The sequence below is a fragment of the Vidua chalybeata genome, chromosome 28, assembly GCF_026979565.1.
Source record: "Vidua chalybeata isolate OUT-0048 chromosome 28, bVidCha1 merged haplotype, whole genome shotgun sequence".
NCBI lineage: Eukaryota > Metazoa > Chordata > Aves > Passeriformes > Viduidae > Vidua > Vidua chalybeata.
This window is the reverse complement of record NC_071557.1, coordinates 1,175,610-1,202,880: the sequence shown is the minus strand read 5'-3', so window position 1 is coordinate 1,202,880 and position 27,271 is coordinate 1,175,610. Positions and strand designations below refer to the sequence as shown.

Below are 27,271 nucleotides of genomic sequence, written 5' to 3'. Positions count from 1 at the left end.
ATTCGGGACGGCGGAGCGCGGCGGGGCGGCCGTGCGGCCGTGCGGGGCGGAAAAAACGGGAACGGGAGCGACGGGAGGAACGGCCCGGAGGGGATAACACAAAGGACGGGGAGAGCCGGGCGCGGCAGGGGTGTCGCCGTGACCGCGAGAGCGGCGGCGCGGCGCTAGGGGCGGGCGCGGCGGAGGCGGCCGCGATCCTTCCGGTTCATGGAAATGATGAATGGGAGCGGCACGCGGCTGCGTGACGTGTGCGCCCTGCGTTACGACATGGCACAGTCCCGTCTGACCGCCGGGGGGTCCTGACGTCGCCGTGACGTCATTTTAATCGCCCTTGTGCCGAAAAACAGAAACGCGCGGGAGTGGCGAGTGAAACGTCACGGCTCGGGGAATCCCGGGAATTCCCAGCCGGGAGCTCGGCCCGGTCCCCGAACGACCCGATCCCGGCGTCCCGGGGGTTATCCCGGTTCATCCCAGCAATCCTGAGCACAGGGACGTGTCCCGAGGGTTATCCCGGTTCATCCCAGCTCCATTCCCAGCAATCCTGAGGACAGGGATGTGTCCCGAGGGTTATCCCAGCTCAATTCCCAGCAATCCTGAGCACAGGGATGTATCCCGAGGGTTATCCCGGTTCATCCCAGCTCCATCCCCAGCCCGTCACCCTGACGTCATCACCCCTCGGGTGTGTGAAAAATCGGGGAAATCGGGAAGATTGGGGGGTTCTGCCCTGATTTGGGCACAGTTTGGGGGGGTCCTGGCCCTGGGGGGGCAGCAGTTTGATGCTATTTTGGGCACTTTGGTGATTTGTCCCCTCCTCGGGTGGCTCCCCTGACCCACCCCCGCAGCCCCCACAGCTCAGACGGACTAAAATTAAAAAAAAAAAAAAAAAAAAAAAAATAAAAAAAAAAAAAATCATCCATTTAATCTTTTTTTTTTTTTTTTTTTTTTTTAAACACACAAAACTGTACAACCCCTCTGCCCCGCGGGGATCCTGAGGGGCTCGGCTACAAAAATAACTCCGTGCAAAAAAAAAAAAAAAAAGGGGCGCGGGGGGGGGGGGGCAGGACGGGACCCCCCACCCGCAGCCCGGGGCTCCTCTTCCCGCAGGGAATCCCGGCTCCACGACAAATCCCGACCGCGGCCTCGGGGGTGAGAATCCCAAGCGGGGAAGCCCGGATCCCTCCAGCGGGCGCGGTGGATCCCGCGGGATCCACTGGGGCTGCCTCACACCAGCTCGTCCAGGAGGGTCCCGGTGGCGGCGCGGGGCTGCCCCGGCCCCGCCGTGGGCTCGTTGCACATGGGGCACACGCAGCGCACCTCCAGCCACTTCAGCAGGCACCTGCGGGCAGGGATTTGGGAATTCCCGGTGCCCGCCGGGAACGGCAGGCAGCTGCGGGCGGGAATTCCCGATCCCCGCCGGGAATCGGCCGCTCCCGGCCCCACTCACTTTCTGTGGAAGGCGTGCTGGCACGGCAGCACCCCCAGCTCCTCCTGCAGCCGAAAATCCTCCAGGCAGACGGCGCAGGTCTGCTGTGGGAGGTGAGACGGCGGCTGAGGGCGGGTGTGAAACGCCACGGCTCGGGAAATCCCGGGAATTCCCAGCCGGGAGCTCAGCCCGGTCCCCGAACCACCCGCGGCGGCGGGGATTCCCTCCCGATCCCGGCCTGTGCCGTGTCCCGAGGGTTATCCCGGTTCATCCCAGCAATCCTGAGCACAGGGATGTGTCCCGAGGGTTATCCCGGTTCATCCCAGCAATCCTGAGCACAGGGATGTGTCCCGAGGGTTATCCCGGTTCATCCCAGCAATCCTGAGCACAGGGATGTGTCCCGAGGGTTATCCCGGTTCATCCCAGCAATCCTGAGCACAGGGATGTGTCCCTTGGGTTATCCCGGTTCATCCCAGCTCCATTCCCAGCATCCCTGAGCACAGGGATGTGTCCCAAGGATTATCCCAGCTCAATTCCCAGCAATCCCGAGCACAGGGACGTGTCCCGAGGGTTATCCCAGCTCAATTCCCAGCAATCCCGAACACAGGGACGTGTCCCGAGGGTTATCCCGGTTCATCCCAGCTCCATTCCCAGCATCCCCGAGCACAGGGATGTGTCCCGAGGGTTATCCCAGCTCAATTCCCAGCTCCATCCCAGCATCCTGAGCACACGGAACGTGTCCCGAGGGTTATCCCGGTTCATCCCAGCAATCCTGAGCACAGGAACGTGTCCCGAGGGTTATCCCGGTTCATCCCAGCTCCACCCCCAGCCCGCTCACCCCGTGCTCGTTCAGCCTGCGGGCATCGCCTTTCAGCACCACCTGAGGGAGGGAAGGAAGGGCAGGATTTCACACCAGGGGCAGGATTTCACACCAGGGGCAGGATTTCACACCAGGGGCAGGATTTCACACCAGCATCTCCCCGGGAGGAGCTGAAGGGAGCCGGGCAGGGGCGGGATGAGCCCGGGGGGGTTGGTTGCGGGCAGGGTGTGCCGTCCCAGCGCTTTGGAGCGAGCAGGATCGGTCCCCGCCGTGTCCCCGCCGTGTCCCCGCTGTCCCCAAGCACCCCCGGCTTTACCTCCTTGTACCCGAAGCGCTCGCTCTGCGCCTGGTGCCGCAGCTTGCTGAGGGAGGGAGGGGGGGACGGGACAGAAAGGCACCGTCAGATTGGCAGCCAAAAATACCCGAGGGGGCACCGAAACCGAGGGGAACGCGGCCCTCCCGCCCGGCGTTTGGGAGCGGCGGCTCCGTTTGTGCGCGCCCGGGAGTGGGCAGGGCGGGGGCAGCGGGATTTCTTTGCCGTTCGCAGGGCAGGAAGCGCTGGGTCCGCAGGGCCCGGCCGCCCGCAGCTCCCGGCCCCGCCGGGATTTGGGAGCCTGGCACAGAACCCCCGGGCACGGCCTCTCCTCCAGCCCCGGCCCCAAAACGCGCTCCCAAAAAATGCCTGAGGGATGCAGGGGACAACGCAGGGCCGGCCCTGCAGGAGCAGCAGCTGCGGCAGCCTCGGCTTTTGGGGTTAAAAATAGCAGGGAGAGCAGGGAAAGGCACATCCTCCCTCTCCTTTTTCCCTGCCCTCGCACGTTCCCTGGAAAACAGGAGCCCCTTCCTGCGCTTCCTGCCCTGCTCCGCGGGGGTTTCGTCCCCGGGTTTCTGGGACAAAGCAGGATTGGGGAGTGCCCAGGGACACCGAGCCCCCGGCTCACCCGACGAAGCAGCAGCAGAAGATGAGGCTGAGCACGAAGATGAAGACGCCGGTGCCGAAAATGGCCATGTAGATGTTGAGGGGCAGGTCCTGGAAGGTGACGGGCGGCATCGTGCAGGGTTTACTGGGATGAATCAGCCCCGGGCTGCAGGAGCACCCTTGGTGGGAGGGGGGGAAGAGAAATTCAGCGTTCAGGTGGAAAAACGCCAGAGCAGAGAGAGGCTCTGCCCCAATCCGCAGCTCGCCAAGGGGGCAGAAAGCAGCACTGGGACATTGCCCTGTGTCCCGGGAGTGGCGATGTCCCCTGCAAGCCCCCGGAGCAGCCCAGGGCTGCATTTCCACAGCCACCAGGCCCTGTCCGGCGGGATCCCGGGCCGGGCAGGAGGCGCCGCCGTCACCTCCAGGGAGGCTGGGAAGGGATTTAGGGATGGACAGAGCTGAGAACCAGCTCGAAAACCAGGAGCAGCTGGCGGCTGTCATCGCCCCACGAGGAGCAAGTGGCCGCTGCTGTCCCAGCAAAGCCAGGGGTGCCACCCCAGGGCCACCACGGGGGTGTCACGGGGCTGGTGGCAGCACAGCTGGTGGCAGCACTGCCACCCCAGCAGGGTCCCACGGAGCCCCAGCCCCCTGACGCCGCTCAGAGCTGCTGCAAAGCCGGGCTCTGACACGGAATAAGCCCAGTTTTATGTCTGGGAAGGGCTCTGACCCCCCCGCTTTGGTTTCTCCTCAGCTTTCACTTGAAAGGAGAGGAGCCCCCAGCCCCATCTGTGCCCCACGGAGCAGCCCCCGGCCCCTTCCTTCCACCCTCACCAAACGGCTCCTCCGGGCTTTAATTTTAATTTAATTACAGCCCGAGGCTGGAATCTGCTCAGCGGGGGCCGGGAGGAGCAGCAGAACCTCCTGCACCAGCGCAGCCACCCAGGGCTGCTCCAGGGGGACAGCAGGGACACCTGGCCCGAGCAGGTGGCACCTCGGGGCTGGCACTCCCCAATTCCAGGCGCTGCCGAGCTGCGTGCTCCGCTGGCCCGCCTGAGTTCACGGGTGCCATCGGGGCCACCTGGCCCCGGGGGACGCCGCTTTACTGCGCCAGGGGGGAGGCTGGGCTGTAGGAAATGCGGTTTTCCTGCCACTTGCAGTCACCGGAGGCAATCCCTCATCCTCCTCAGCCACGCTGGGAAAGGCAGGATTTGTTTGCTGCTCCTGGGGCTACCAGGTGCAGGAAGAGACAATAGGAAAGGTTCGTGTTTTTTTTTTTTTTTTTGCTGTTTCCTTGCTGGAAATAATTGAGAAATGCTCCAAAAAAAGAAAGGAAAAAAAAAAACCCAAAAAAAACCAAAACAAAACAATAAAAAAAACCCGCAAAAAACAAAAAAAAAACAAAAAAAAAAAAAAAAAAAAAACCCCAAAAAAGAAAACAAAAAAAAAAAAACAAAAAAAAAAAAAACAACAAAAAAAAAAAAAAAAAAAAAACAAAACAAAACCACAAAACAAGACGGGACAAAACAAAACATACACAGCTCTGAAAAACCCCCACTGAGCCAGACATGAGGTAATGCTGGAGCACCTGGTGGTGGGGCAGGGGCTGGAGAGCCCCAGCACGTCCCTCTGGCCTTGTCTAAGGGCTCAAAACCCAGCTCACGACCCCAAAAACCACCCCCAGCCACCCCCCCTCTCCTCTCCTCCTACAGCCCCCGTCCCGTGGGGCAGAAATCCCATCCCTGACCCCACAAGGGCCCTTTTAGCAGCTCAGCCAGGGCTCAGCCGTTCCTGCTGGATGGGCCCTGAGGAACTCCCAGGCTCCAGGGAAATTCCCGGAGAGGCCATGGGAGGGGAGGAGGAGCTGCCAGGAGCTGGAGCAGGGGTCCCTGCCGAGCTGGGCTGGTTTTGATTAAAACCCCCCCGCTGCCTGCCAGAGCCCTCTGTGGTTTCAGTTCAGGGGGAAGGGATCAAATCCAGGCTGAACCCTGGTGAAATGAGGACCTGGTGGGTGCCTGCCACCAGCTCCAGGCTCCCGGTCTGGCTCCAGAACCAGAACCCCTGAGGGCTGGAGCCGGTATTCCACTGAAAAGTGGGAAAAGAGGGATCTGCGGGCATCTGGCAAAGGGGGCCTCCTGCTCCAAGGATGCTCCCGGCGGGCAGATTCAGTTTTGCCACAAAAGCGTTTCTCGTGCCGACGCCCAGAGCTCCCAGAGCCCAGGTAGAGATTGGCCCATCAGGGCTGCGGTTTGCACCTCTTCCTCCTCCTCTCCCTCCTCTCCCTCCTCCTCCCCGCACAGGTTTAACCCAAACCCCCTTCCCACAGCCTTGAGCCGCCCAACAGGGTGACCCCAGCCCCGTCCCCCACACCAAACCCCACAGCCTGACCTCAACCCCACAGCCCCACAGCCAGCCCCTCCTCAAACCCCCTGAGCCCCAGTAAAGCCCAGTTTGGCCAGTCAGACCCCACATTTTGATGTGTTTCCACTCAGGGTCCCCACAGTTCCCAGTGACCCCCACACTCCCAGTGACCCCCACACTGCCCAGTGTCCCACAGTGCCCAGTGTCCCCCAGTGTCCCCCACATTCCCAGTGTCCCCACACTGCCCAATGTCCCCAACACTGCCCAGTGTCCCCCAGTGACCCCCACACTGCCCAATGTCCCCACACTGCCCAATGTCCCCAAACTGCCCAGTGTCCCCACAGTGCCCAGTGTCCCCACATTCCCAGTGTCCCCACACTCCCAGTGACCCCCACATTCCCAGTGTCCCCCACATTCCCAGTGTCCCCACACTGCCCAATGTCCCCACATTCCCAGTGTCCCCACACTCCCAGTGTCCCCACACTCCCCAATGTCCCCACATTCCCAGTGTCCCCACACTCCCAGTGACCCCCACATTCCCAGTGTCCCCACACTCCCCAGTGTCCGCCACACCAGTGTCCCCACACTCCCAGTGTCCCCCACAGTTCCCAGTGTCCCCCACATTCCCAGTGTCCCCACACTCCCCAGTGTCCCCCACACTCCCCAGTGTCCCCACACTCCCAGTGTCCCCCACAGTTCCCAGTGTCCCCCACACTCCCAGTGTCCCCACACCAGTGTCCCCACATTCCCAGTGTCCCCACACTCCCAGTGTCCCCCACATTCCCAGTGTCCCCACATTCCCAGTGTCCCCACATTCCCAGTGTCCCCCACACCGCCAGGGCACACGAGGGACGTGTCAGGGCACAGGAAGCCGCCGCTTGTTCTATATTTAGCTTCCAGAAATCCAAGCCCAGCGTTTGTTGCTGGGGCAGGGCTGGGAATTCCTGCGCTCCTCGGGCACTAAAATAACCCGGTCCCGCTCTGCACCGAGCCCCCCTCACCCCAGCTGCTCGTTCCCGACAGCTCCTCCCGGCCAGCGCGACCCCGAGGGTCCCACAAATGAGTTTGTGCCACCAAAGAAGGTTTGAGGTCGGGTTTTTGGGTTTTCTTTTTTGTTTTTGGTGCCAGCAGCCAAAGCGCGGCCAGTCCATTTTCCCCCGGGGTCTTCCTCCCGGAGAAGCGGGCAGGACGCGCGGCTCCGGGGGCACAACGGGGGCACAACCGGGGGGCCTCCAGGGACCCCGAGGAGCGGAGGGAGGAGCGGGGAGGGAGCGCCCGCCCCGCACGGAGCGCCCGGGGATGGCCGGGAATGCCCGGGGGTGCCCGGGGGATGCCCGGGGGATGCCCGGGGGATGCCCGGAGATGCCCGGGGATGCCCGGGGGTGGCCGGGAATGCCCGGGGGATGCCCGGGGGATTATCGAAGATGCCCTGGGGTGCCCGGGGGTGGCCGAGGGTGGCCGGGGGATGCCCAGGAGATGCCCAGAGGTGCCCGGAGATGCCCGGAGATGCCCGCGGGATGGCCGGAGATGCCCGAGGATGCCCGGGGGTGGCCGGGAATGCCCGGGGGATGCCCGGGGGATGCCCAGGAGATGCCTGGTGATGCCCAGAGGTGCCCGCGGGATGGCCGGAGATGTCTGGAGATGCCCGAGGATGCCCGGGGGATGGCCGGAGGTGCCCGGGGATGCCCGGGGGATGCCCGGGAGATGCCCAGGGGATGCCCCGCTCCCCCCGCGGCCAATGCCCCCCTTCCCGGGCAGCAGGGAGGGGACACCCCCTGCCCACCCAGCCGGCCCCTCCCCGCGCTCACCGTGGCACCACTGGAACGGGGGCATCGGGCGGCTCCGCGGGGCCGCGGCTGCTCCTTCGGGCCATGGCCGAGCCCGAAAACCCCGCCCCGGCCCCGCAGCCCCCCCGGGGCCGCCCCCGGCCCGCCCCCGGCCCGCCGCACCCCCGGCGGGTCCCTGCCCGGGCGGGCTGCGCTCAGAGCCCGGTCCCGGGGCATCCCCTGGCCCAGGTGGCACCCGGCCCGGCCTCGGGCACGCAGCAGCCCTTTGGGGTTCCTCGGGGCTCCGCGGGGCTCTCGGTGTCAGGTTTGGGACACCGTAAGTTAGATATTCCGAAAAATTTCCTTGTTGGAAGGGTTTTCCTCTCCGCGTTGCACCGGAGCTAAAGGCAGGAGGGAATTCCTCCCCGGGAGGGTGGGGAGGGGCTGGGATAGAATTCCCAGAGAGCTGTGCCTGCCCCTGGATCCCCGGGAGTGTCCAAGGAGTTCCCTGGGATGGTGGGAGGTCTCCCTGCCATGGCAGGGGTGGGATGGGATGAGTTTTACGGTCCCTCCAACGCAAACCAGTCTGGGACTGTGACACCCAGCCCAGGCTTGGGGACACCAGTCAGCTCAGCAGTGGCAGTGGGGTGCTGGCACCGGGTCTGGTGTGTCCCAAGGCACGGAGCTGTCCCTGCAGGGCCCCAGGTCCCTGTCCCCCCTTTTCCAGGATCCCAGCCGGGCCCCAGGTCCCTGTCCCCCCTTTTCCAGGATCCCAGCCGGGCCCCAGTTCCCTGTCCCCCCCTTTTGCAGGATCCCAGCAGGGCCCCAGGTCCCTGTCCCCCCTTTTCCAGGATCCCAGCCGGGCCCCAGGTCCCTGTCCCCCCTTTTCCAGGATCCCAGCCGGGCCCCAGTTCCCTGTCCCCCCCTTTTGCAGGATCCCAGCAGGGCCCCAGGTCCCTGTCCCCCCCTTTTCCAGGATCCCAGCACTCTCCGGAAGCTCGGGAAGAATGGAGCTATAACGGGAGCGGGAGGACAATGCGGGCTGGCAGCCGGCAGGGCCGGGGCCACCCGGTCCACCAGGACACCCCTTCTCGGCCTTGGCACCCTCCTGGGCTCAGCCCTGCTGCTCCTGGGGGCGATTGTCACAGCCGGGGTGGCCACTGGGAGCTGCCTTTGGGACGCTGGCACGGCCACCTCGTGCTGGTGACGCAGGGACTGCCAGCCCAGCTGGGTGACACAGGGACTGCCAATTCAGCTGGGTGACACTGACACTGCCAGCCCAGCTGGGTGACACTGGGACTGCCAATTCAGCTGGGTGACACTGGGACTGCCAGCCCTGCTGGGTGACACTGGGACTGCCAGCCCTGCTGGGTGACACTGGGACTGCCAATTCAGCTGGGTGACACAGGGACTGCCAATTCAGGTGGGTGACACTGACACTGCCAGCCCAGCTGGGTGACACAGGGACTGCCAATTCAGGTGGGTGACACTGACACTGCCAGCCCAGCTGGGTGACACTGGGACTGCCAATTCAGGTGGGGGACACAGGGACTGCCAATTCAGGTGGGTGACACTGGGACTGCCAGCTCAGCTGGGTGACACTGGGACTGCCAGCTCAGCTGGGTGACACAGGGACTGCCAATTCAGCTGGGTGACACTGACACTGCCAGCCCAGCTGGGTGACACTGGGACTGCCAGCTCAGCTGGGTGACACTGGGACTGCCAGCCCAGCTGGGTGACACTGGGACTGCCAGCCCTGCTGGGTGACACTGGGACTGCCAATTCAGCTGGGTGACACAGGGACTGCCAATTCAGGTGGGTGACACTGACACTGCCAGCCCAGCTGGGTGACACTGGGACTGCCAGCCCAGCTGGGTGACACTGGGACTGCCAGCCCAGCTGGGTGACACTGGGACTGCCAATTCAGCTGGGTGACACTGGGACTGCCAGCCCAGCTGGGTGACACTGACACTGCCAGCCCTGCTGGGTGACACTGACACTGCCAGCCCTGCTGGGTGACACTGACACTGCCAGCCCAGCCCTACTCCCCACCAGGAGCCCCCCTTAGTCCTGAGTGGGGAACCCCAGGACAGGCCCTAAGTGGGATCTCAGGTTTGGGCACTGAGCAGGGCTCAGGTTTGGGCGGGATCCCAGGTTTGGTTGGGATCTCAGGTTTGGATTGGGATCTCAGGTTTGGGTGGGATCTCAGGTTTGGGCACAGAGCAGGGCACAGGTTAGGTTGGGATCTCACGTTTGGGTGGGATCTCAGGTTTGGGCGGGATCTCAGGTTTGGGCACAGAGCAGGGCACAGGTTAGGTTGGGATCTCACGTTTGGGCGGGATCTCAGGTTTGGGCACTGAGCAGGGCTCAGGTTTGGGCGGGATCCCAGGTTTGATCCCTGGACTGAGAATTTGGGGGCACTCGGGTCCCTGTTGACCCCGGGCACTCGGGTGACGCTCTGTCCCCCAGTGCTGTGCCAGATGCCAGCCTGAGCCGTGCCCGGGCACACGAGGCGCGTCCAGGCTGTTCCTTAGCACTGCCTTTATTTCCACAGGGCGGCACGAGGCGCGGAGAGCAGCCGAACAGCGCGGCAGGAGCTGGCCTGAGCCCACACACCACACCTGACATCACCACAAACACACGGGACACACGACACGGGACGCGCAGAGCCGTCCTGGCAGCGAGGGACACAAATGCCAGGGGGGACGACAAAGCCTTGGAGGCTCCCTGGAGGCCACAGGGATGGAGCAACCGGTGAGGTGGGGCCGAGTCCCTCCGGAGGCGGCGGGGAGCGAGCGGGCTGGGAAGGAGGCCATGGCCAGGCCTCCCGGGTGGCACAACTGCACGTGGAGGGTCTGGGCTGGACCACGGGGGACCCCCTGAGCTGGGGCGGGGGGCTGCAGGTGAGCCCACAGGCAGAGCTCACACGGTGCCAGCCCCTCAGGAGCTCCTCTTGAGCCGCAGGGCGTTGTCCAGGGCCACCAGCTGGCGCAGGAAGCCGCGGTTGGGGATGATCCCGCGGTGGTCCTTGACCGTCTTTATGGCTTCCACCAGGGGCATGTGGTGGCGGATCATGAGGTAGGCGAGGACCAGGGTGGCCGACCTGCTGACCCCGACGGCACAGTGCACGAGGATCCTCCCTGGGGGGACACGGCGGCTGCGTCACGGCAGAGCCAGGAAAATCCCACATTTTCAGCCCAAAAAACCTGCGGAGCACCCGGCTGTGCCCTGGAGCCGTGGGCCAGCGCCCTCATGCAGCCTGTTCCCTCTGGGGAGGAGGTGATGCCATGCAGGGGACGCCGCTGGGGTCATCCCGTGAGGGGACACCATTGGGGTGATCCCACAAGGAGACGCCATTGGGGTCATCTCATGTGGGGACACCATTAGGATTATCCCATGAGGAGACACCATTGGGATTATCCCATGAAAAGACAACATTGAGGTGATCCCATGAGGAGACATCATCAGGGTGATCCCACAAGGAGACACCATTGGGGTCATCTCATGTGGGGACACCATTGGGGTGATCCCACAAGGAGACGCCATTGGGATCATCCCATGAGGGGACACCATTGGGGTGATCCCACAAGGAGACGCCATTGGGGTCATCCCATGTGGGGACACCATTAGGATTATCCCATGAGGAGACACCATTGGGATTATCCCATGAAAAGACAACATTGAGGTGACCCCATGAGGAGACATCATCAGGGTGATCTCACAAGGAGACACCATTGGGATTATCCCATGAAAAGACAACATCGGGGTGATCCCATGAGGAGACACCATCGGGGTGATCCCACAAGGAGACACCATTGGGATTATCCCATGAGGGGACACCCACCATTGGGGTGATCCCGTGAGGGGACACCATCACCATTGGGATTATCCCATGAAAAGACAACATTGGGGTGATCCCATGCGGGGACACCATTGGGATTATCCCACGAGGAGACATCACTGAGGTGATCCCATGAGGAGACACCACTGGGATTATCCAATGAAGAGACACCATTGGGATTATCCTATGAGGAGACACCACTGAGGTGATCCCATGAGGAGACACCATCACCATTGGGATTATCCCATGAAAAGACATCATTGAGGTGATCCCATGAGGAGACACCACTGGGATTATCCCATGAAGAGACGCCATTGGGGTGATCCCACAAGGAGACACCTTTGGAATTATCCCATGCGGGGACACCCACCATTGGGGTCATCCCATGAGGAGACACCATTGGGGTGATCCCACAAGGAGACACCATTGGAATTATCCCATGCGGGGACACCCACCATTGGGGTGATCCCACAAGGAGACACCATTGGGATTATCCCATGCAGAGGACACCATCGAGGTGATCCCATGAGGGGACACCATTGAGGTGATCCCATGAGGGGACACCATTGAGGTGATCCCATGAGGAGACACCATTGGGGTGATCCCACAAGGAGACACCATTGGGATTATCCCATGCAGAGGACACCATCGAGGTGATCCCATGAGGGGACACCATCCCAGCCTGGAAACACCTCTCTTTCCCAGGATCCTTAACAACCACCACCACCACCAGACCACCACGCCAGCTCCCCAGCCCAGCTCCCCCCATCCCTTCTCCCTCTCCTCCCCCAGCCCCTTGCCCGGGGACCTTCGTTGAGGGCCTGGTGGATGAAGTCAGCGGCGGGGTAGAAGTAGGGGCTCATGTCGAACGAGGGCGAGTCGTGGGCCTCGATGCCCAGGTAGCGGATGCCCGTGCCCTCGTAGTAGTCGGCGCCGCCACGCCAGCGGCAGTGCGAGGCGTTCAGCACGTGGGTGATGCGCAGCTGCAGCAGCTCCCGGCGGTTGGACGCGATGTCTCTGCAGGGACAGCAGGCAGGGGACACCTCAGAGCACCAGAAGTGTCCCACAGCACTGGAAAGGCTGTCCTGGATAAACGTTTCCGGCTGAGAGAGCTGGATGTAAAAACCTGGCGGATTTTTGAGATTCTCAGGTTTGATGGCGATCTCACGGCCCTGGCTCCGTGGACACCCACCCTGCACAGCTCTGCCACCTCCTTCCTCCTTTGTCCCAGCCAAATCTCTGCAGGGACAGCAGAGGGGACACCTCAGAGCGCCAGAAGTGTCCCAGCATGGTGGAAACGCTGTCCTGGATAAATGTTTCCGGCTGAGAGAGCTGGATGTAAAAACCTGGCGGATTTTTGAGATTCTCGGGTTTTATGGTGATCTCACAGCTCGTGGACAGCCTACCTTGCCCACCCTGGCTCGGCAGAGCTGGGACCTCCTGCTCAGCTCCTTCCTCCTCCGTCCCCACGGACCCAGCACCCATCACATCCTGCTCTGCCTCACCTTCCCCAAAGAATCACAGAATCTCTGAATCACTGAATTACAGAATTACAGAATCACTGAATCCCCAAATCCCTGAATCACAGAATCACTGAATCACAGAATCCCCAAATCCCCGAATCCCTGAATCCCTGAATCACAAAATCATTGAATTACAGAATCACAGAATCCCCAAATCCCTGAATCACAGAATCACTGAATCACAGAATCCCCAAATCCCTGAATCCCTGAATCACAAAATCATTGAATTACAGAATCACAGAATCCCCAAATCCCTGAATCATAGAATCACTGAATTACAGAATCACTCAATCACAGAATCACAGAATCCCCAAATCACTGAATTACAGAATCACTCAATCACAGAATCACTGAATCCCCAAATCACTGAATTACAGAATCACTCAATCACAGAATCACTGAATCCCCAAATCACTGAATTACAGAATCACTCAATCACAGAATCACAGAATCCCCAAATCACTGAATTACAGAATCACTCAATCACAGAATCACTGAATCACTGAATCACTAAACCAAACCCAGTGCCACATCCAGGCTTGTTTTAAACACACCCGGGGATGGTGTCTCCACCACCTCCCCGGGCAGCCATTGCAGAACTTTATCCCCCTTTCTGTAAAAAACTTTTTCCTAATATCCAACCTCTATTTCCCTTGGTGCAGCTTAAGGCTGTGTCCTCTGGCTCTGTCAGTGGTGCCTGGAGGAAGAGCCCAACCCCAGCTGAGCACAGCCACCCTTCAGGGAGCTGCAGAGTGACAAGGTGCCATCTCCCCATCCCAGATCTCCCCATTTCTCCCCATTTCCTGGACTCTCCCCCAGTGGAAGAGGTTTTACAGCGACTTCTGCGAGCCAGAGACGAGGTTGATCAGAGGATCCACGTTTACCCCTGAAAGAATTTCCTACCGAGGTCGTTGACACAGAAACCAAGAAAGAAAGAAGGAGAAACAGGAGAAACCTACAACTGCCTGTTCCAATGAGCACTTTGCCTCTCGTGACCAGCGAGTCAGGTGTAAACTTCTGAGCTTGGTAAGAATGTATAAAAATGCTACAATAAAACGAGAGTGAAAATGCATGCTGCAGTAAAACGAGAGAGAAAATGCATGCTGCAGTAAAATGAGAGAGAAAATGCATGCTGCAGTAAAATGAGAGAGAAAATGCACGCTACAGTAAAATGAGAGTGAAAATGGAGCGTGTTGCTTTGCGCTGTCTCCGCGTCCACCACGCCGGCCCCGGCCCGAGTCGCTGGCCACACTTACTGGTCTCCCAGGTAGAGGCCTGGCCACACCTCGTCGGCGTGGTTGCAGGCCGTCTTGCCCGTGTACAGCAGCCGCTCCAGCTCGAAGACGCTGAGGATGGGGTGGCTCCCGCGCTCGTCCCGCGGGGCGCGGCTCGGGGACCTGCTGCTGGGCCTGTAGAGCCTGGACAGGAAAGCCATGGGCGCTGCCCAGCCCCACAAGGCATGCCTGTGGGGACGGGGAGCCCGGACGGGGGCCTGGGGGTCACCTCTGCTGCCGCTGCCACCCACGGTCCTGTCGGGGAGCAGAGGAGAGGCTGTCAGGAGAAACGGCTCCTCGCCCAGGGGCTGGGGGTGTCCAGGGCAGGGAATGGGGCTGAGGGAGCTGGAAAGGGGCTCAGCCTGGAGGAAAGTGAGGATCAGGAGGGACCTTGTGGCTCTGCACAACTCCTGACAGGAGGGGACTGTTGCCCTGATTTTTAAGAGCGTTGAGTTTTCTTTTATAGCTCTTTTGAAAGTTTTAAAGTTCTCATAAAACTTCCTTAGCCTTCTGATAATGTTTGCATATTTCTACTGGAGTTCTCACGCGCTGTTCATGTGAATAATGATTGTTTTGCATTCTTCTTCGTGGGAGGAGAGAATTGACGGGCTGTTGGTTTGACCAGTGTGGTTGGAGAGGTGACAACTTTGGGAGGGGCCAAAGGGTTAAAAGGCAAAACCTCCGTTGTGTGGGCGAGCACATGGTGGGGAAAAAATCCTCTGCTGCTGTCGCCGCAATATTTCCTCTATTCATTCTGCTGTATTTTTGATAAGGTTCTAATAAACCTTTTTAAATCTTCTGAAAAAGAGTAGCGCTTCTCACACTTCCAAGAAGGAAAACTGCTGGGGAGAACTTCCAGCTGCCAGAGCCTCCCCGGGCCCAGCGTGGCTCCAGCCCCACGGCTTTGGGCTGAGGCCACCTTGGCAGGAGTTGCCCTGCCCAGGAGCCCCCCTCCCTGCTCTGCTGCCAGGGGACGGTGCCAGCTCGGGGCTGGCGCTGCCAACCCGCGCTGGGAGGCGAGGAAAGGCGGCCAGGCCCGGGCACGGCACCAGGAGCGGGCAGGAAAAGCCCCAAAACAGGTGGAGGATTCCATATGGCACCGGGCAGCCTGGCCGCGGCACAAAACCCTGCGGGGCGGGCGGGGCAGGATTAACCCTCCCCGGGCACGGTCCTGCGGCTGCTCGGGCGCTGCTTTGGGCTGGCAAGAGTTAACTGCAGGGCATGAGCAAGCTCCTTTTACCCAGCAGCTCCTCCAGGGCACGGCCCTGCTCCCGAGCCTGCATCCTTCGCTGCTGTCGCACATCTGCCCGGGCAGTCCCCGCTGCCAGATGTGGTCAGAGCGGCCTTTTTGTGCTCCCTTCGCTGTCGTCCCTCCCTGAGGAGGAGAAATTCTCCTTCTCACCTCGCCGCTGCTGCCCTGGAGCCTCCCCTCCCCTCGCAGCGCTGCCCGGCTGGGCTGGGGGAGGCGCAGCGACCTCGGGCTGCTCCCCCGTGACATTCCCGGGACCTCCTCTGTCCTTCCCCCGTGACATTCCCGGGACCTCCTCGGTCCCTCCTCTGTGACATTCCCGGGACCTCCTCTGTCCTTCCCCCGTGACATTCCCGGGACCTGCTCGGTCCCTCCTCTGTGACATTCCCGGGACCTCCTCTGTCCTTCCCCCGTGACATTCCCGGGACCTCCTCTGTCCTTCCCCCGTGACATTCCCGGCACCTCCTTGGTCCTTCCCCCGTGACATTCCCGGCACCTCCTCGGTCCTTCCCCCGTGACATTCCCGGCACCTCCTCGGTCCTTCCCCCGTGACATTCCCGGGACCTCCTCGGTCCCCCCTCTGTGACATTCCCGAGGCTCCAGCCAGCCGAGCAGGAGCAAGGAGCCTCCAGAGCCTCCAGCCATGTCTTGGCAACGCCGAGGAAAACGCGGCAAGGGCAGGGGGGGGAGCTCGGAGGGAGCCCAAGGAGACCCCGGGATGTCCCCATGTCCCTTCCCTGTGCCAGGGGGGCTGCTCGGCCTCTGCCCGGCACCCCGGGTGCTGCCAGCCCTGCCCAGGTGTCACCCACACCCTCCCTGCTCCCTGGGCTCCTCCAGGCTGGGAATTCGGGCTGGGACAGGCTCCGGGCAGGGCCGAGCTCCCGAAACCTTGTGTGACCTTGGTGGCAGCACGGCCGCGCGTCCGCAGCCCCGGGCAGCGCCGGAATCAGCGGCTGGATCGTGGGGAGGGCTGGAAGGGCGGAATTCCAGCCGCTCTCATCGCCACAGCTGGCTGGAAAAACAACCATCCCCACCCAGCCCGGGCTCCCAGCCCGGCCCGGAGCCGCCCGCAGCCCCCCCCGAGGTTCGGGGAGAGGCTCTGCCCCGCAGCCGGAGCTGGGAACAGCCCCTGGAGCGCTCCCGGCACTTCCCGGGCAGGGCTGGCCCCGGGCCGGGGGCAGAGCCGGGGCTCGCCCGCTGCTCCCCGGCCCCCGGGCCCTGCTGGGATGGGGGAATGGTCCTGGGGGATGGGGGATGGACCCGTGGGATGGGGGAGATGGTTCTGTGGGACTGGGGGGTGGTCCTGGGGGATGGGGGATGGACCCGTGGGATGGGGGGATGGTCTTGTGGGGTGCAGGGAGAGAGGAGGGATGCAGGAATGATCCTGTGGGGTGCAGGAATGATCCCGTGGGATGGGGGGGATGGCCCTGTGGGGTGCAGGAATGATCCTGTGGGGTGCAGGGAGAGGTGAAGGACACAGGGATGATCCCGTGGGGTGCAGGAATGATTCTGTGGGATGGGGGGGATGGCTCTGTGGGGTGCAGGGAGAGGTGCAGGACGCAGGGATGATCCCGTGGGGTGCAGGAATCATCCTGTGGGATGGCGGGGGGGGATGGTTCTGTGGGGTGCAGGAATGATCCCGCGGGGCGTAGGGAATGATTCTGTGGGGTGCAGAAATGATTCTGTGGGATGGGGAGGGTGGTCCTGTGGGGTGCAGGAATGATCCTCATGGGATGCAGGAATGAGTCTGTGGGGTGCAGGAATGATTCTGTGGGGTGCAGGAATGATCCCGTGGGGTGCAGGAATGATCCCGTGGGACGCAGGAATGATTCTGTGGGATGGGGAGGGTGGTCCTGTGGGGTGCAGGAATGATTCTGTGGGGTGCAGGAATGATCCCGTGGGGTGCAGGAATGATTCTGTGGGGTGCAGAAATGATCCCGTGGGGTGCAGGAATGATCCCGTGGGGTGCAGGAATGATTCTGTGGGGTGCAGGAATGATCCCGTGGGGTGCAGAAATGATTCTGTGGGGTGCAGGAATGATCCCGTGGGATGGGGGGGATGGCTCCGCGGGGTGCAGGGAGAGGTGCAGGACGCAGGGATGATCCCGTGGGGTGCAGGAATCATCCTGTGGGATGGCGGGGGGGATGGTTCTGTGGGGTGCAGGAATGATCCCGCGGGGCGTAGGGAATGATTCTGTGGGGTGCAGAAATGATTCTGTGGGATGGGGAGGGTGGTCCTGTGGGGTGCAGGAATGATCCTCATGGGATGCAGGAATGAGTCTGTGGGGTGCAGGAATGATTCTGTGGGGTGCAGGAATGATCCCGTGGGGCGCAGGAATGATTCTGTGGGGTGCAGGAATGATCCCGTGGGATGGGGGGGATGGCTCCGCGGGGTGCAGGGAGAGGTGCAGGACGCAGGGATGATCCCGTGGGGTGCAGGAATCATCCCGTGGGGTGCAGGAGGGAGCCGTGCCGAGGCTCCGCGCCCCAGGGACACCCCAGGGACACCCCAGGGACACCCCGGGAGCCGCGGGGGGGGTTGGGGCAGCCCCGAGCGTACCTTGGCGAGGGCCGGGAGCCGGGGCAGGATCGGAGCGGGATCAGCTCCGGTCGGCCATGTCTCGCTGCTGCCGCCGCCGCTGGAGGGAGGCTGATGTCGGAGCAGCTATTTTAAGGCATGACACGGCCAGCGGCAGCCGCGTTTGTGCCAGCCTGGCCGCGGAGGGGACGCGCGGGCACCGCGGAGCGCCCGCGGCCCCGCGCGGCAGCGGCAGCGACAGCGACAGCGACAGCGGCAGCGACAGCGGCAGCGACAGCGACAGCGGCAGGGACAGGGACAGCGGCAGGGACAGGGACAGCGACAGCGGCAGCGACCGCGACAGCGACAGCGGCAGGGACAGGGACAGCGACAGCGGCAGCGACAGCGACAGCGGCAGCGGCAGCGACAGCGACCGCGACCGCGACAGCGACAGCGACAGCGACAGCGGCAGCGACAGCGACAGCGGCAGGGACAGCGACAGCGGCAGGGACAGCGGCAGGGACAGCGACAGCGACAGCGGCAGCGACAGCGACAGCGACAGGGACAGGGACAGGGACAGCGACAGCGGCAGGGACAGGGACAGGGACAGGGACAGGGACAGCGACAGCGACAGCGGCAGGGACAGGGACAGGGACAGGGACAGCGACAGCGACAGCGGCAGCGACAGCGGCAGCGACAGCGACAGCGACAGGGACAGGGACAGGGACAGCGACAGCGGCAGGGACAGGGACAGGGACAGGGACAGGGACAGCGACAGCGACAGCGGCAGGGACAGGGACAGGGACAGGGACAGCGGCAGCGACAGCGGCAGCGGCAGCGACAGCGACAGGGACAGCGACAGCGACAGCGGCAGCGACAGGGGCAGCGGCAGCGACAGGGACAGGGACAGCGACAGGGACAGCGACAGGGACAGCGACAGCGGCAGCGACAGCGGCAGCGGCAGCGACAGGGACAGGGACAGCGACAGCGACCGCGACAGGGACAGCGACAGCGACAGCGACAGCGACAGGGACAGCGACAGCGACAGCGACAGCGACAGCGGCAGCGACAGCGACAGCGACCGCGACAGGGACAGGGACAGGGACAGGGACAGCGACAGGGACAGGGACAGGACAGGGACAGGGACAGCGACAGGGACAGGGACAGGGACAGGGACAGCGACAGGGTCCCCAAATGCCCCGCGGTGCCTCCTCCGCTTCCCCCCGGAGCCGCGGGAGCGCGGGGAGAGCAGGAAAAGCTGCCCCGGCGGTGCTGAGGACAGGACTTCCCTCCCAACCGTCTCCAGGAGATGATTTTGGGGTTTATTTTTTTGGTTTTTCTCAGGTATTTTTTTGTATTTTTTCCTTCCCAGGTGATTTTTTTTGGGGGGGTATTTTTTGGGTGTTTTTTCTATTTTTCCTTCCCAGGCAATGCTTTTTTTGATATTATTTTGGATATTTTTTTTATTTTTCCTTTCCAGGCAATGTTTTTTTTTTTTATTATTTTGGTGGGGTTTTTTTGGTTTGTTTTTTTTTTTTTTTTTGTATTTTTCCTTCCCAGGCGATTTTTTTGTATTAAATTTTTTTTTTTTTTTCCTTCCCAGGCGATTTTTTTTTGTATTTTTTTGATTTTTTTGTATTTTTCCTTCCCAGGCGATTTTTTTTGTGTTAAATTTTTTTTTTTGTATTTTTCCTTCCCAGGCGATTTTTTTTTTTTTTGTATTTTTTGGATTCTTTTTTGTATTTTTCCTTACCAGGCTATGTTCTTTTGTATTTTTTTCCCAGCTGACCTCGTCCCCCTCCCCTTTTTCTACCTCCAGGGCTTGGTGAGGTTTTCTCCGTGCGCAGAGAAAATAAACCTTGGATTTATGTGGGGATATCAAAGCAGGGAATGGCTTGGCTTGGGAAGTTCATCTCGTTCCACGGTTCCGTGGTTCCATTCCAAATTCAGACAATTTACAAATTCCTGTCGAAGGCAGGGAATATTTTTTTTTCCAAAGGTTGAAAAAAAAATTAAAAAATGAAATTTAAAAAAAAAAAAAAAGGAACTCACGATTGATTGGGGTTTTTTTTGTTTTTTTCTCTTTTTTTTTTTTTTTTGTTCTTTTGACAGCTCCGAAACGCCACCATTGATTTCACAAGCGCTGCAATGTTTCAGTTAAACATTTTCCAGAAAAGTTTGACTCAGATCAGAAAGTGGGAGTGTGGTGGGAAAAAAACGATGGGGAAGAATGGAAATGAGCTGTTCCTGGCGGAACCACTCATCCCAAAATTCCCCCACACATCCCGAGATTCCCCCACTCCAGCTTGCTGGAAACCCAGGAATTTCTCCTGTTTTTTTGCAGCTGGGCCTGTGTTAATTTAATAATTTAATCCCGGGATTTAATCCCGGATTTAATCCCGGATTATCCCAGAGGGATTGAGCAGGGAGGTCCTGGGCGGGGCTGCTCTCCCCTCACTGATCCCTTGGGATTTTGTAGCCCTGGGATGCTCCAGCTTGGGAAAAACCTGCCCATGACCCTGGAAAATGGGGTTGGTTATCCTTAACCCGCAGAAAAAATGGAGTTTTCACTCCGGCCTGGCCACACTCCTCCAAAAAAGAGGCACTGAGAGGAAATCCCTGAGCTCTGTCAGGATTTCAGTGTGGCCGGCACAAAAAGTTAAATCTGAATTGAAACAAAAGTAAAAACACACACCCCAAAAAAAAACCCCCAAAAAACCCCAAAAAACCCAAAAAACCCAAAAAACCCAAAAAACCGAAGTCACAACCCCCCTGCAAAAAAAAAAAACCAAACAAAAAAAACCAGCCAAAAAAACCAAACAAAAAAAGCCCAAACAAATAATAATAAAAAAACCAAAACCAAAATAACAACAACAACAAAAACACCTCAAAACCAAAACACAAAACAAAAAAAAAATAACCCAACAAAAAGCTACAGGGAAGAAAAGGAGGTGGATAAATGTTTTGGCAGCGCGTTGCCTGCAGGGAACTCGCCGGTCATTTAGGCTCTGGTTTTGTTCCATGAATAAAGTCATTTAGGCCCGGGATTAGCGGTTGCTCTGGTTTTGTTCCATGAATAAAGTCATTTAGGCCCGGGATTAGCGGTTGCTCTGGTTTTGTTCCATGAATAAAGTCATTTAGGCCCGGGATTAGCGGTTGTTCGGGTTTTGTTCCATTAATAAAGTCATTTAGGCCCGGGATTAGCGGTTGTTCGGGTTTTGTTCCATTAATAAAGTCATTTAGGCCCGGGATTAGCGGTTGCTCTGGTTTTGTTCCATTAATAAAGTCACTTAGGCCCGGGATTAGCGGTTGTTCGGGTTTTGTTCCATTAATAAAGTCATTTAGGCCCGGGATTAGCGGTCGTTCGGGTTTTGTTCCATTAATAAAGTCATTTAGGCCCGGGATTAGCGGTCGTTCTGGTTTTGTTCCATTAATAAAGTCATTTTAGCAATTGTTCTGGTTTTGTTCCAGCAGTAAAGCCGGGATTGTTTTGTGGGGCAGCCAGAAGTCCCCAGCAAAGGTGCGAGGGCTCCTCGATAATGACATTTCAGCTGCTCCCAGGCTGCTGGCGTGGTGCTTTCAGTCTGAAACTGGGGAGAAATATTAATTCTCTGTGGTGGTTTTGGCTTGCTAATTTGAGATTTTGTTAATTTTTGAGATTTTTTTTTTTTTTTTTTTTTTTTTTTTTTTTTTTGGGTGGTGTGTTGTGAGCTTGTGGCCCCCACGCCGGGCAACTCCCCGTGGGCTCCCCTGGCGGGGGAGACCCTCCTGGAGCAGTTCTGTGTCAGGAAAAGCAGACGCACTGGACTTTTTCCTGTCGTCAGCTTCTTGTTTTATTGTCATCTTATCGAGACCTCAGCACGCTGTCTGCACCCAGCCCCTGCGTGCCCGAAAACAGCACAAAAATGGCAACAACCTCGTGCTCCAAGGCTTGTAAGTCTAATCAAAAACTAAACTACCCAATTAAGAAGTGACGCCTAAATTATTTCCCTTTCTGACCCCTACAGACCCTCAATGCGGATTTTTCTGCCCAATTACGAGAAACCACCCAAACCCAAGGAGAAGATAGAAGGAACTCGAGTCACCACCCTGTGCCCTCCATCCTGAACCCATCTAGAACAAACTAAAAACCCTAAACCCTAAATTCCCCACCCCTGTGACACACTGCACTGCTCCCTGCAATCCCCACGATCTATTTCACACTTTGGTGGTCTCTGGTTTACCTTGAGGCTTTGGGAGTTTTCTCCATGAGTGAGGGTCAGCGTTTTCCTGGGAGTCAGGGCGCACAGGGGGATGTTCCCGCTGCCCCGGGCTCCCACATGGTGTTAATGAGCCTGGTGGGTTTTGGTGTTCGTTAATTATTGGTGTACTTGCTTCTTGTCCTTAGGGAGGATTAGGAGAAAGGCAAAGTAGGTTTAAAATTTTAAAAGGGTATAAAGTAAGTAATCAAAAGAAAGAGCAATAAAAATTGGAATAAAACTTTTAGAATGCTTTTCTCTTTTTTTTACAATTTTTTTTTTTTTTTTTAATTGATAATGTAAAGAAATGAAACTTAAAATTGTGCCTGGGCCCACCGAAGGAGAGGCACCCCCTGCTCCGTGGCACATCCGGAGGATTTGGGAGCACGGGCAGAGCAGCGGGGTCTGAGCAGGGATCTGGGAATGGGATGGGATTGGGATCCATGGGGTGGGATGGGATCTGTGGGATAGGATGGGATCCATGGGATGGGATCTGTGGGATGGGATCCATGGGATGGGATGGGATCAGTGGGATGGGATCCATGGGATGGAATGGGATGGGATGGGATGGGATCCATAGGATGGGATGGGATCCGTGGGATAGGATGGGATGGGATCCATGGGATGGGATCCATGGGATGAGATGGGATGGGATCTGTGGGATAGGATGGGATTTGTGGGATGGGATTGGATCCATGGGATGGGATGGGATCCATAGGATGAGAAGGAATGGGATGGGATCCATGGGATGGGATCAGTGGGATGGGATCCATGGGATAGGATTGGTGGGATGGGATCCATGGGATGGGATGGGATGGGATGGGATCCATGGGATGGGATCAGTGGGATGGGATCAGTGGGATCCATGGAATGGGATCAGTGGGATGGGATCCATGGGATGGGATGGGATGGGATGGGATCCATGGGATGGGATGGGATTGGATGGGATGGGATGGGATGGGATGGGCTCCATGGGATCAGATGGAAGCACAGCTGGAAAAGTTCACGTTGGCAGCCACTGGAGGCTGCTCTGGTCATACATAAATCACCTTCATCATCCTTCACCAAAACCACAAAAACAACCTCTGCCAGCCCCTTCCACCCCCCAGCTGCGGATAAACCTGGAAAACCCCTCCTGGAGGGGGGATCCCTCAGCTCCCAGCCCCACTTGTGTGGGATTCAGCCCTGTCCCATTTGGGTGCCTCCCTCTCCCCTCCAGGGACATTCCCGTGGTTTTGCCGGGAGGTTCCTGCGGGATTCACTCTGAAATCTCCTCTTCAAGCAGGTAATTAAAACGTAATGGTGTTTATATTGCAGACGGAGGCGAGAGAAAAATAACAATAGTAATAATAATCACAATAAACACGACTTTGCTGCTCAGGAGAGTTTGTCAAATGGCTCCTGGAGAGGCTGGGCACACTTTAATGAGTTTAAAGACGAGGATTTACACTCGGCAAACTCATTCCGTTGTTCACAGGTGACTGCTGAGGTGAAGCTGCTTTCAGGGGCAGCCGGAGCTGTGGCCGCAGCAGGACAAAATAAAAAGGAAATAATAATAATAAAAAAAGGGCATTAAAATCCCATAACTTTTACAGCAGCGGATCTGCAGAACGGAATTGCAGCTCTGCAGAGTCCAGGAGCGAGCCTGGATTAATGGCTTGGCTTTTCCAGGCCGTTCAGACCGGCTCGTTTCATGCAAGATAAAGTACAGGACCCCGCCTGCCCTGGAACCTGAGAGAGCTTGGGGTAACTCGGGGGTAACTCAGGAGTAACTCAGGAGTAACTCACGGGTAATTCTGGGACCACTCATGGATAACTCGGGGGTAACTCAGGAGTAACTCACGGGTAATTCACGGGTAATTCAGGGATCACTCATGGATAACTCGGGGGTAACTCAGGAGTAACTCACGGGTAATTCAGGGATCACTCAAGGGTAACTCACAGGTAACTCAGGAGTAACTCACGGGTAATTCAGGGATCACTCAAGGGTAACTCACAGGTAACTCAGGAGTAACTCACAGGTAACTCAGGGATAACTCATGGATAACTCAGGGGTAACTCGAGGGTAACTCAGGGATCACTCAGGGGTAACTCATGGATAACTCAGGAATAACTCAGGAGTAACTCATGGCTAATTCAGGGATCACTCATGGATAACTCGGGGGTGACTCAGGAGTAACTCATGGGTAATTCAGGGATCACTCAAGGGTGACTCACAGGTAACTCAGGGGTAACTCATGGATAACACAGGGGTAACTCAGGGATAACTCAGAGGTAACTCAAAGGTAACTCAGGCATAACTCATGGATAACTCAGGAGTAACTCACAGGTAATTCAGGGATCACTGAGGGATCACTCATGGATAACTCAGGAATAACTCAGGAGTAACTCATGGGTACCTCAGGGATAACTCAGGCATAACTCATGGATAACTCAGGCATAACTCATGGGTAACTCAGGGATAACTCAGAGGTAACTCAGGGGTAATTCAGGGGTAATTCAGAGGTAATTCAGGGATAACTCAGGGATCACTGAGGGATAACTCCGGGGTAACTCAGGGGTCACTCAAGGGTAACTCAGCGATAACTCAAGGGTAACTCAGGGGTAACTCAGGGGTTACTCAGGGTCACAGCTGGGTCAGGGTCCCATCCCTGGCCCAGGGCCGTGCTCTGGGTGCTGCACCCAGCCCCAGCTGGAACTGAAATTTCCCCTAAAAGCTCCCAGCGAGCCCCTAGAGCAGCCCCACGGGTGCTGCGCAAATGTCTCCTAAATCCGGGGGCTGCCGTGCTCCGCGGGACCAAACAGCTTCGTGTGGCTGAGGAGAGGGTGGCTCCAGGCCTCAGCTTCACCCTGCTGCAAATAAAGAGGCGGCCCAGCCCAACAAAGCTGAGAAATCCAAGTGCTGGGAGCCCAGATCCCGATTTCCTGCCGGTAAAATCGGCTGCACCCACCCGGACAGAGCTCAGGGTCGACCCGCGGCTCTGCTCTCCTGGGGAAAGCTTGGAAGCAATGGGAAATATCCAGGATTTGCCTCTGCTCCCCTCCTGCCCCTCCCCTGGCGGGTTTTTGCCACCCACATGGGCACTTCATCACTGTTCTCCTTCCTTTTGGAAAGCGCTGACGTGTAATTATTGCCGTGATTAACGCTCTTGTGCAGCTAATTGTAATTACACCTTCCCATCCCCAGCCTCAATTACTCATCCTCGCCTCAGCCCAATGTTTTCCTTTCCCCGAGGTTCTGGAAGTTGTCTGGCCTGGATAAACACTCGCAGCAAACCGTCCCAGCATCCCAAACTCCTCCGTTTCCTCCACGGGGATTAATTTCGGGCCGTAAGGATGAAAAAAGGCCGGCTCACGGGCTGGTGTAAATCCACCACGCTGATTTACAGCAGGGGAGGTGTCAGATGTTTCACTGAGAAGCCGCTGACATCCCAGGAAATATTGCTGAGGGAGTCCCCACGTATCAAAAAATCCATAATTGTTGAGATTATTGGGATACTGGGACACAAGATGGATGATGGGCTTTGGACCTGGTTAGCATAAGAGATCTGATGCCTTGGCAGGAGCAAACTTTGAGGATTAAAAGAAGATTCACTCAGACTGGTTTACTAGAAAAAAAAAAAAAAAAAGAAAATTACAGCAGACTTCTGCAAGCCAGAGGTGTTTAAAATGTGTAAGTTTGTTTATGTGATGATTAACCCAATCACTGCAGTAAAAAGTAAAACTGGATTTCCTAGAGGAAGAATATAAGCAGCTGTACCTCGCGATAAAATCGGATTTTTAACCGTCACACCGAGTCCCCGTCCCTCCTCATCGCTGCTACACCCCAGGCTCTGCCAGGATGCACCAGCTGTACAGGGAGCATCTTGCAATAAAGCCTAATAAAAGCCACGGGTGCCTTTTTGGGGCTACCTAAAAGCAGAGGCCTGACAAAGTTAAAGCATTTCTATTTCTTGAAGCGCCTTCAGGGACATTTAGGGCAGACACCCAGAATGGACGAGGGTCACAGGTTTTTATGCTTTTGTAAATTTGGTCCATTTGCATATTGGGGATTAATCTTCCAATTACAGCTTCAGGTCATGAAGTCATGGACCCCAGGTTTGCTGCCCCCAACTTGTGGGAGTCCAGGACACCCCTCTGGCTGCCCTGGCTGGCTCCAGACCCTGGCATGAAGTCAAAAACCACCTGTGGCTTCCATTTTAGCCTGTGGAAAAAAACTGCCAGCTTTGTGTGAGGAATTACAAACCACAAGGGTTTGAGCAGTGTGGGAGTTGAGTTAACACAGGGTGAAAAAGTAGAAATTTGGGGTCTTTAGAATATAATTCAGGGGGTTAAGATGGAGGGATTTGGGCATGTCCCAGCCTTCTTTTCCTTCTCCTTGCCCTCCATGTCTTGCTGTGATGGTGACACTTTTCTGTGGGTTTCAGGTAGAGATTCACAGTCTAACGTAGGTGATAGGTGTTGGCAAAAAATTGTAAACATAGCACAGGTGGTTTTGAGTATAAAATGTGGGAGCCGCCCAGGGCTCGCGGCAGATTGCCACGGCTTCCTCTCAGGACGGATCTCTGCAGGTCAGAGCAAGAATGTTCTAGATAAGGGAAAATAAACAACCTTGAAAACGCATTCCAGACTCCTTCTTTGTCTGCACGGGCTGGGAAAAGGACTTTCACACAACAAGCTGACCTCGACACCAACTCATTTTTGTGTCCATCTCAGGGCCTGAGGCAGGGAGGTGTCCTTGGTTCCCAGCCTGGAGAGGAATCGTTGTGTCTGCCCCAAACGGGGAAGCAGCAGCTCACAGTGTGTGTGTGGAGTTTGGGGTTCTGCACTAAAGAACTGCAGGGTTATGAATGGATGGAGAACAGAAAAGCTGAAATCCCGAGGCGTCACCACAAAAAGGAAGCTCCAGAGCCAAAGCCACAAACGACTTCCAGAACGAGGTGGTTTCAGCTCAGCAGCCTGGCAGGGCTTTGCTGGGCTCGCTCCAGACCAGGTGACAGCAGATTTATGGGTCCCCCAGGAGCTGGGAGTGGGGGTTTGATGGAGCTGAGCTGTTCCTGGAGCTGTGGGAATGCAGAAGGGCTTGGCGTGGAAGCCTGGGGGAAGACTGGGATGGGCTCCTCGCTCCATCCTCCCCTGGGCTCTGATTCCGGGCTGCAGGCCGGGCCCTGCGAGGCACAGCAGCTCCAAAATCCACCCCATTCCCAAAAACCTGCAGGAAGGAATGAAGGAATGAAGGAATGAGGGAATGAAGGAATGAAGGAATGAAGGAAGAGGTGAACTCCCAGCCCAGAGATTGCTGCAGGGACAGCCTGGTGCCACCCAGGCCAGGGACAGGGACAC

General features: G+C 57.9%; 2 protein-coding genes and 1 non-coding gene across 4 annotated transcripts; 1 reads left to right on the top strand and 2 right to left on the bottom strand.

Moving 5' to 3' along the window:
- Window positions 1-194: 194 nt before the first annotated feature.
- Window positions 195-288, top strand: LOC128801062 (small nucleolar RNA U13). The gene has a single exon (XR_008435125.1). It is a non-coding gene; the product is annotated as a small nucleolar RNA U13 (small nucleolar RNA).
- Window positions 289-944: 656 nt separating this feature from the next.
- RNF122 (ring finger protein 122) lies at window positions 945-7,378 on the bottom strand. Of its 2 annotated transcripts, none has more exons than XM_053966329.1 (6): window positions 7,329-7,378; window positions 3,185-3,341; window positions 2,560-2,605; window positions 2,262-2,303; window positions 1,445-1,527; window positions 945-1,336 (listed from the first exon to the last, which is right to left on the bottom strand). In XM_053966329.1, exons 1-6 carry the CDS (start codon window positions 7,351-7,353, stop codon window positions 1,222-1,224), a joined length of 468 nt encoding a protein of 155 aa, XP_053822304.1. In that variant the 5' UTR covers window positions 7,354-7,378; the 3' UTR covers window positions 945-1,221. The 2 variants fall into 2 exon arrangements, with proteins under 2 accessions (XP_053822304.1, XP_053822305.1); XM_053966330.1 differs by having other exon boundaries at window positions 1,445-1,524.
- Window positions 7,379-9,812: 2,434 nt separating this feature from the next.
- DUSP26 (dual specificity phosphatase 26) lies at window positions 9,813-14,175 on the bottom strand. The gene is made up of 3 exons (XM_053966327.1): window positions 13,907-14,175; window positions 11,936-12,144; window positions 9,813-10,426 (listed from the first exon to the last, which is right to left on the bottom strand). The coding sequence occupies exons 1-3, from the start codon at window positions 14,083-14,085 to the stop codon at window positions 10,227-10,229; spliced, it is 588 nt and encodes a 195-aa protein (XP_053822302.1). The 5' UTR covers window positions 14,086-14,175; the 3' UTR covers window positions 9,813-10,226.
- Between the last annotated feature and the right edge of the window lie 13,096 nt (window positions 14,176-27,271).

What these genes read in the sequence shown, in the direction of transcription:
- RNF122 (XM_053966329.1), bottom strand. Translation starts at nt 7,353, where the DNA reads ATGCCCCCGTTCCAGTGGTGCCACG. An exon ending in CCCGTTCCAGTGGTGCCACG is followed by an intron (nt 3,342 to 7,328) that starts GTGAGCGCGGGG and finishes CCTCCCACCAAG; the next exon opens with GGTGCTCCTGCAGCCCGGGG. An exon ending in AGCGCTTCGGGTACAAGGAG is followed by an intron (nt 2,304 to 2,559) that starts GTAAAGCCGGGG and finishes TCCCTCCCTCAG; the next exon opens with GTGGTGCTGAAAGGCGATGC.
- DUSP26 (XM_053966327.1), bottom strand. Translation starts at nt 14,085, where the DNA reads ATGGCTTTCCTGTCCAGGCTCTACAGGCCCAGCAGCAGGTCCCCGAGC. An exon ending in GGCCTCTACCTGGGAGACCA is followed by an intron (nt 12,145 to 13,906) that starts GTAAGTGTGGCC and finishes CTGTCCCTGCAG; the next exon opens with AGACATCGCGTCCAACCGCC. An exon ending in CCACCAGGCCCTCAACGAAG is followed by an intron (nt 10,427 to 11,935) that starts GTCCCCGGGCAA and finishes GTGTCCCCCCAG; the next exon opens with GGAGGATCCTCGTGCACTGT.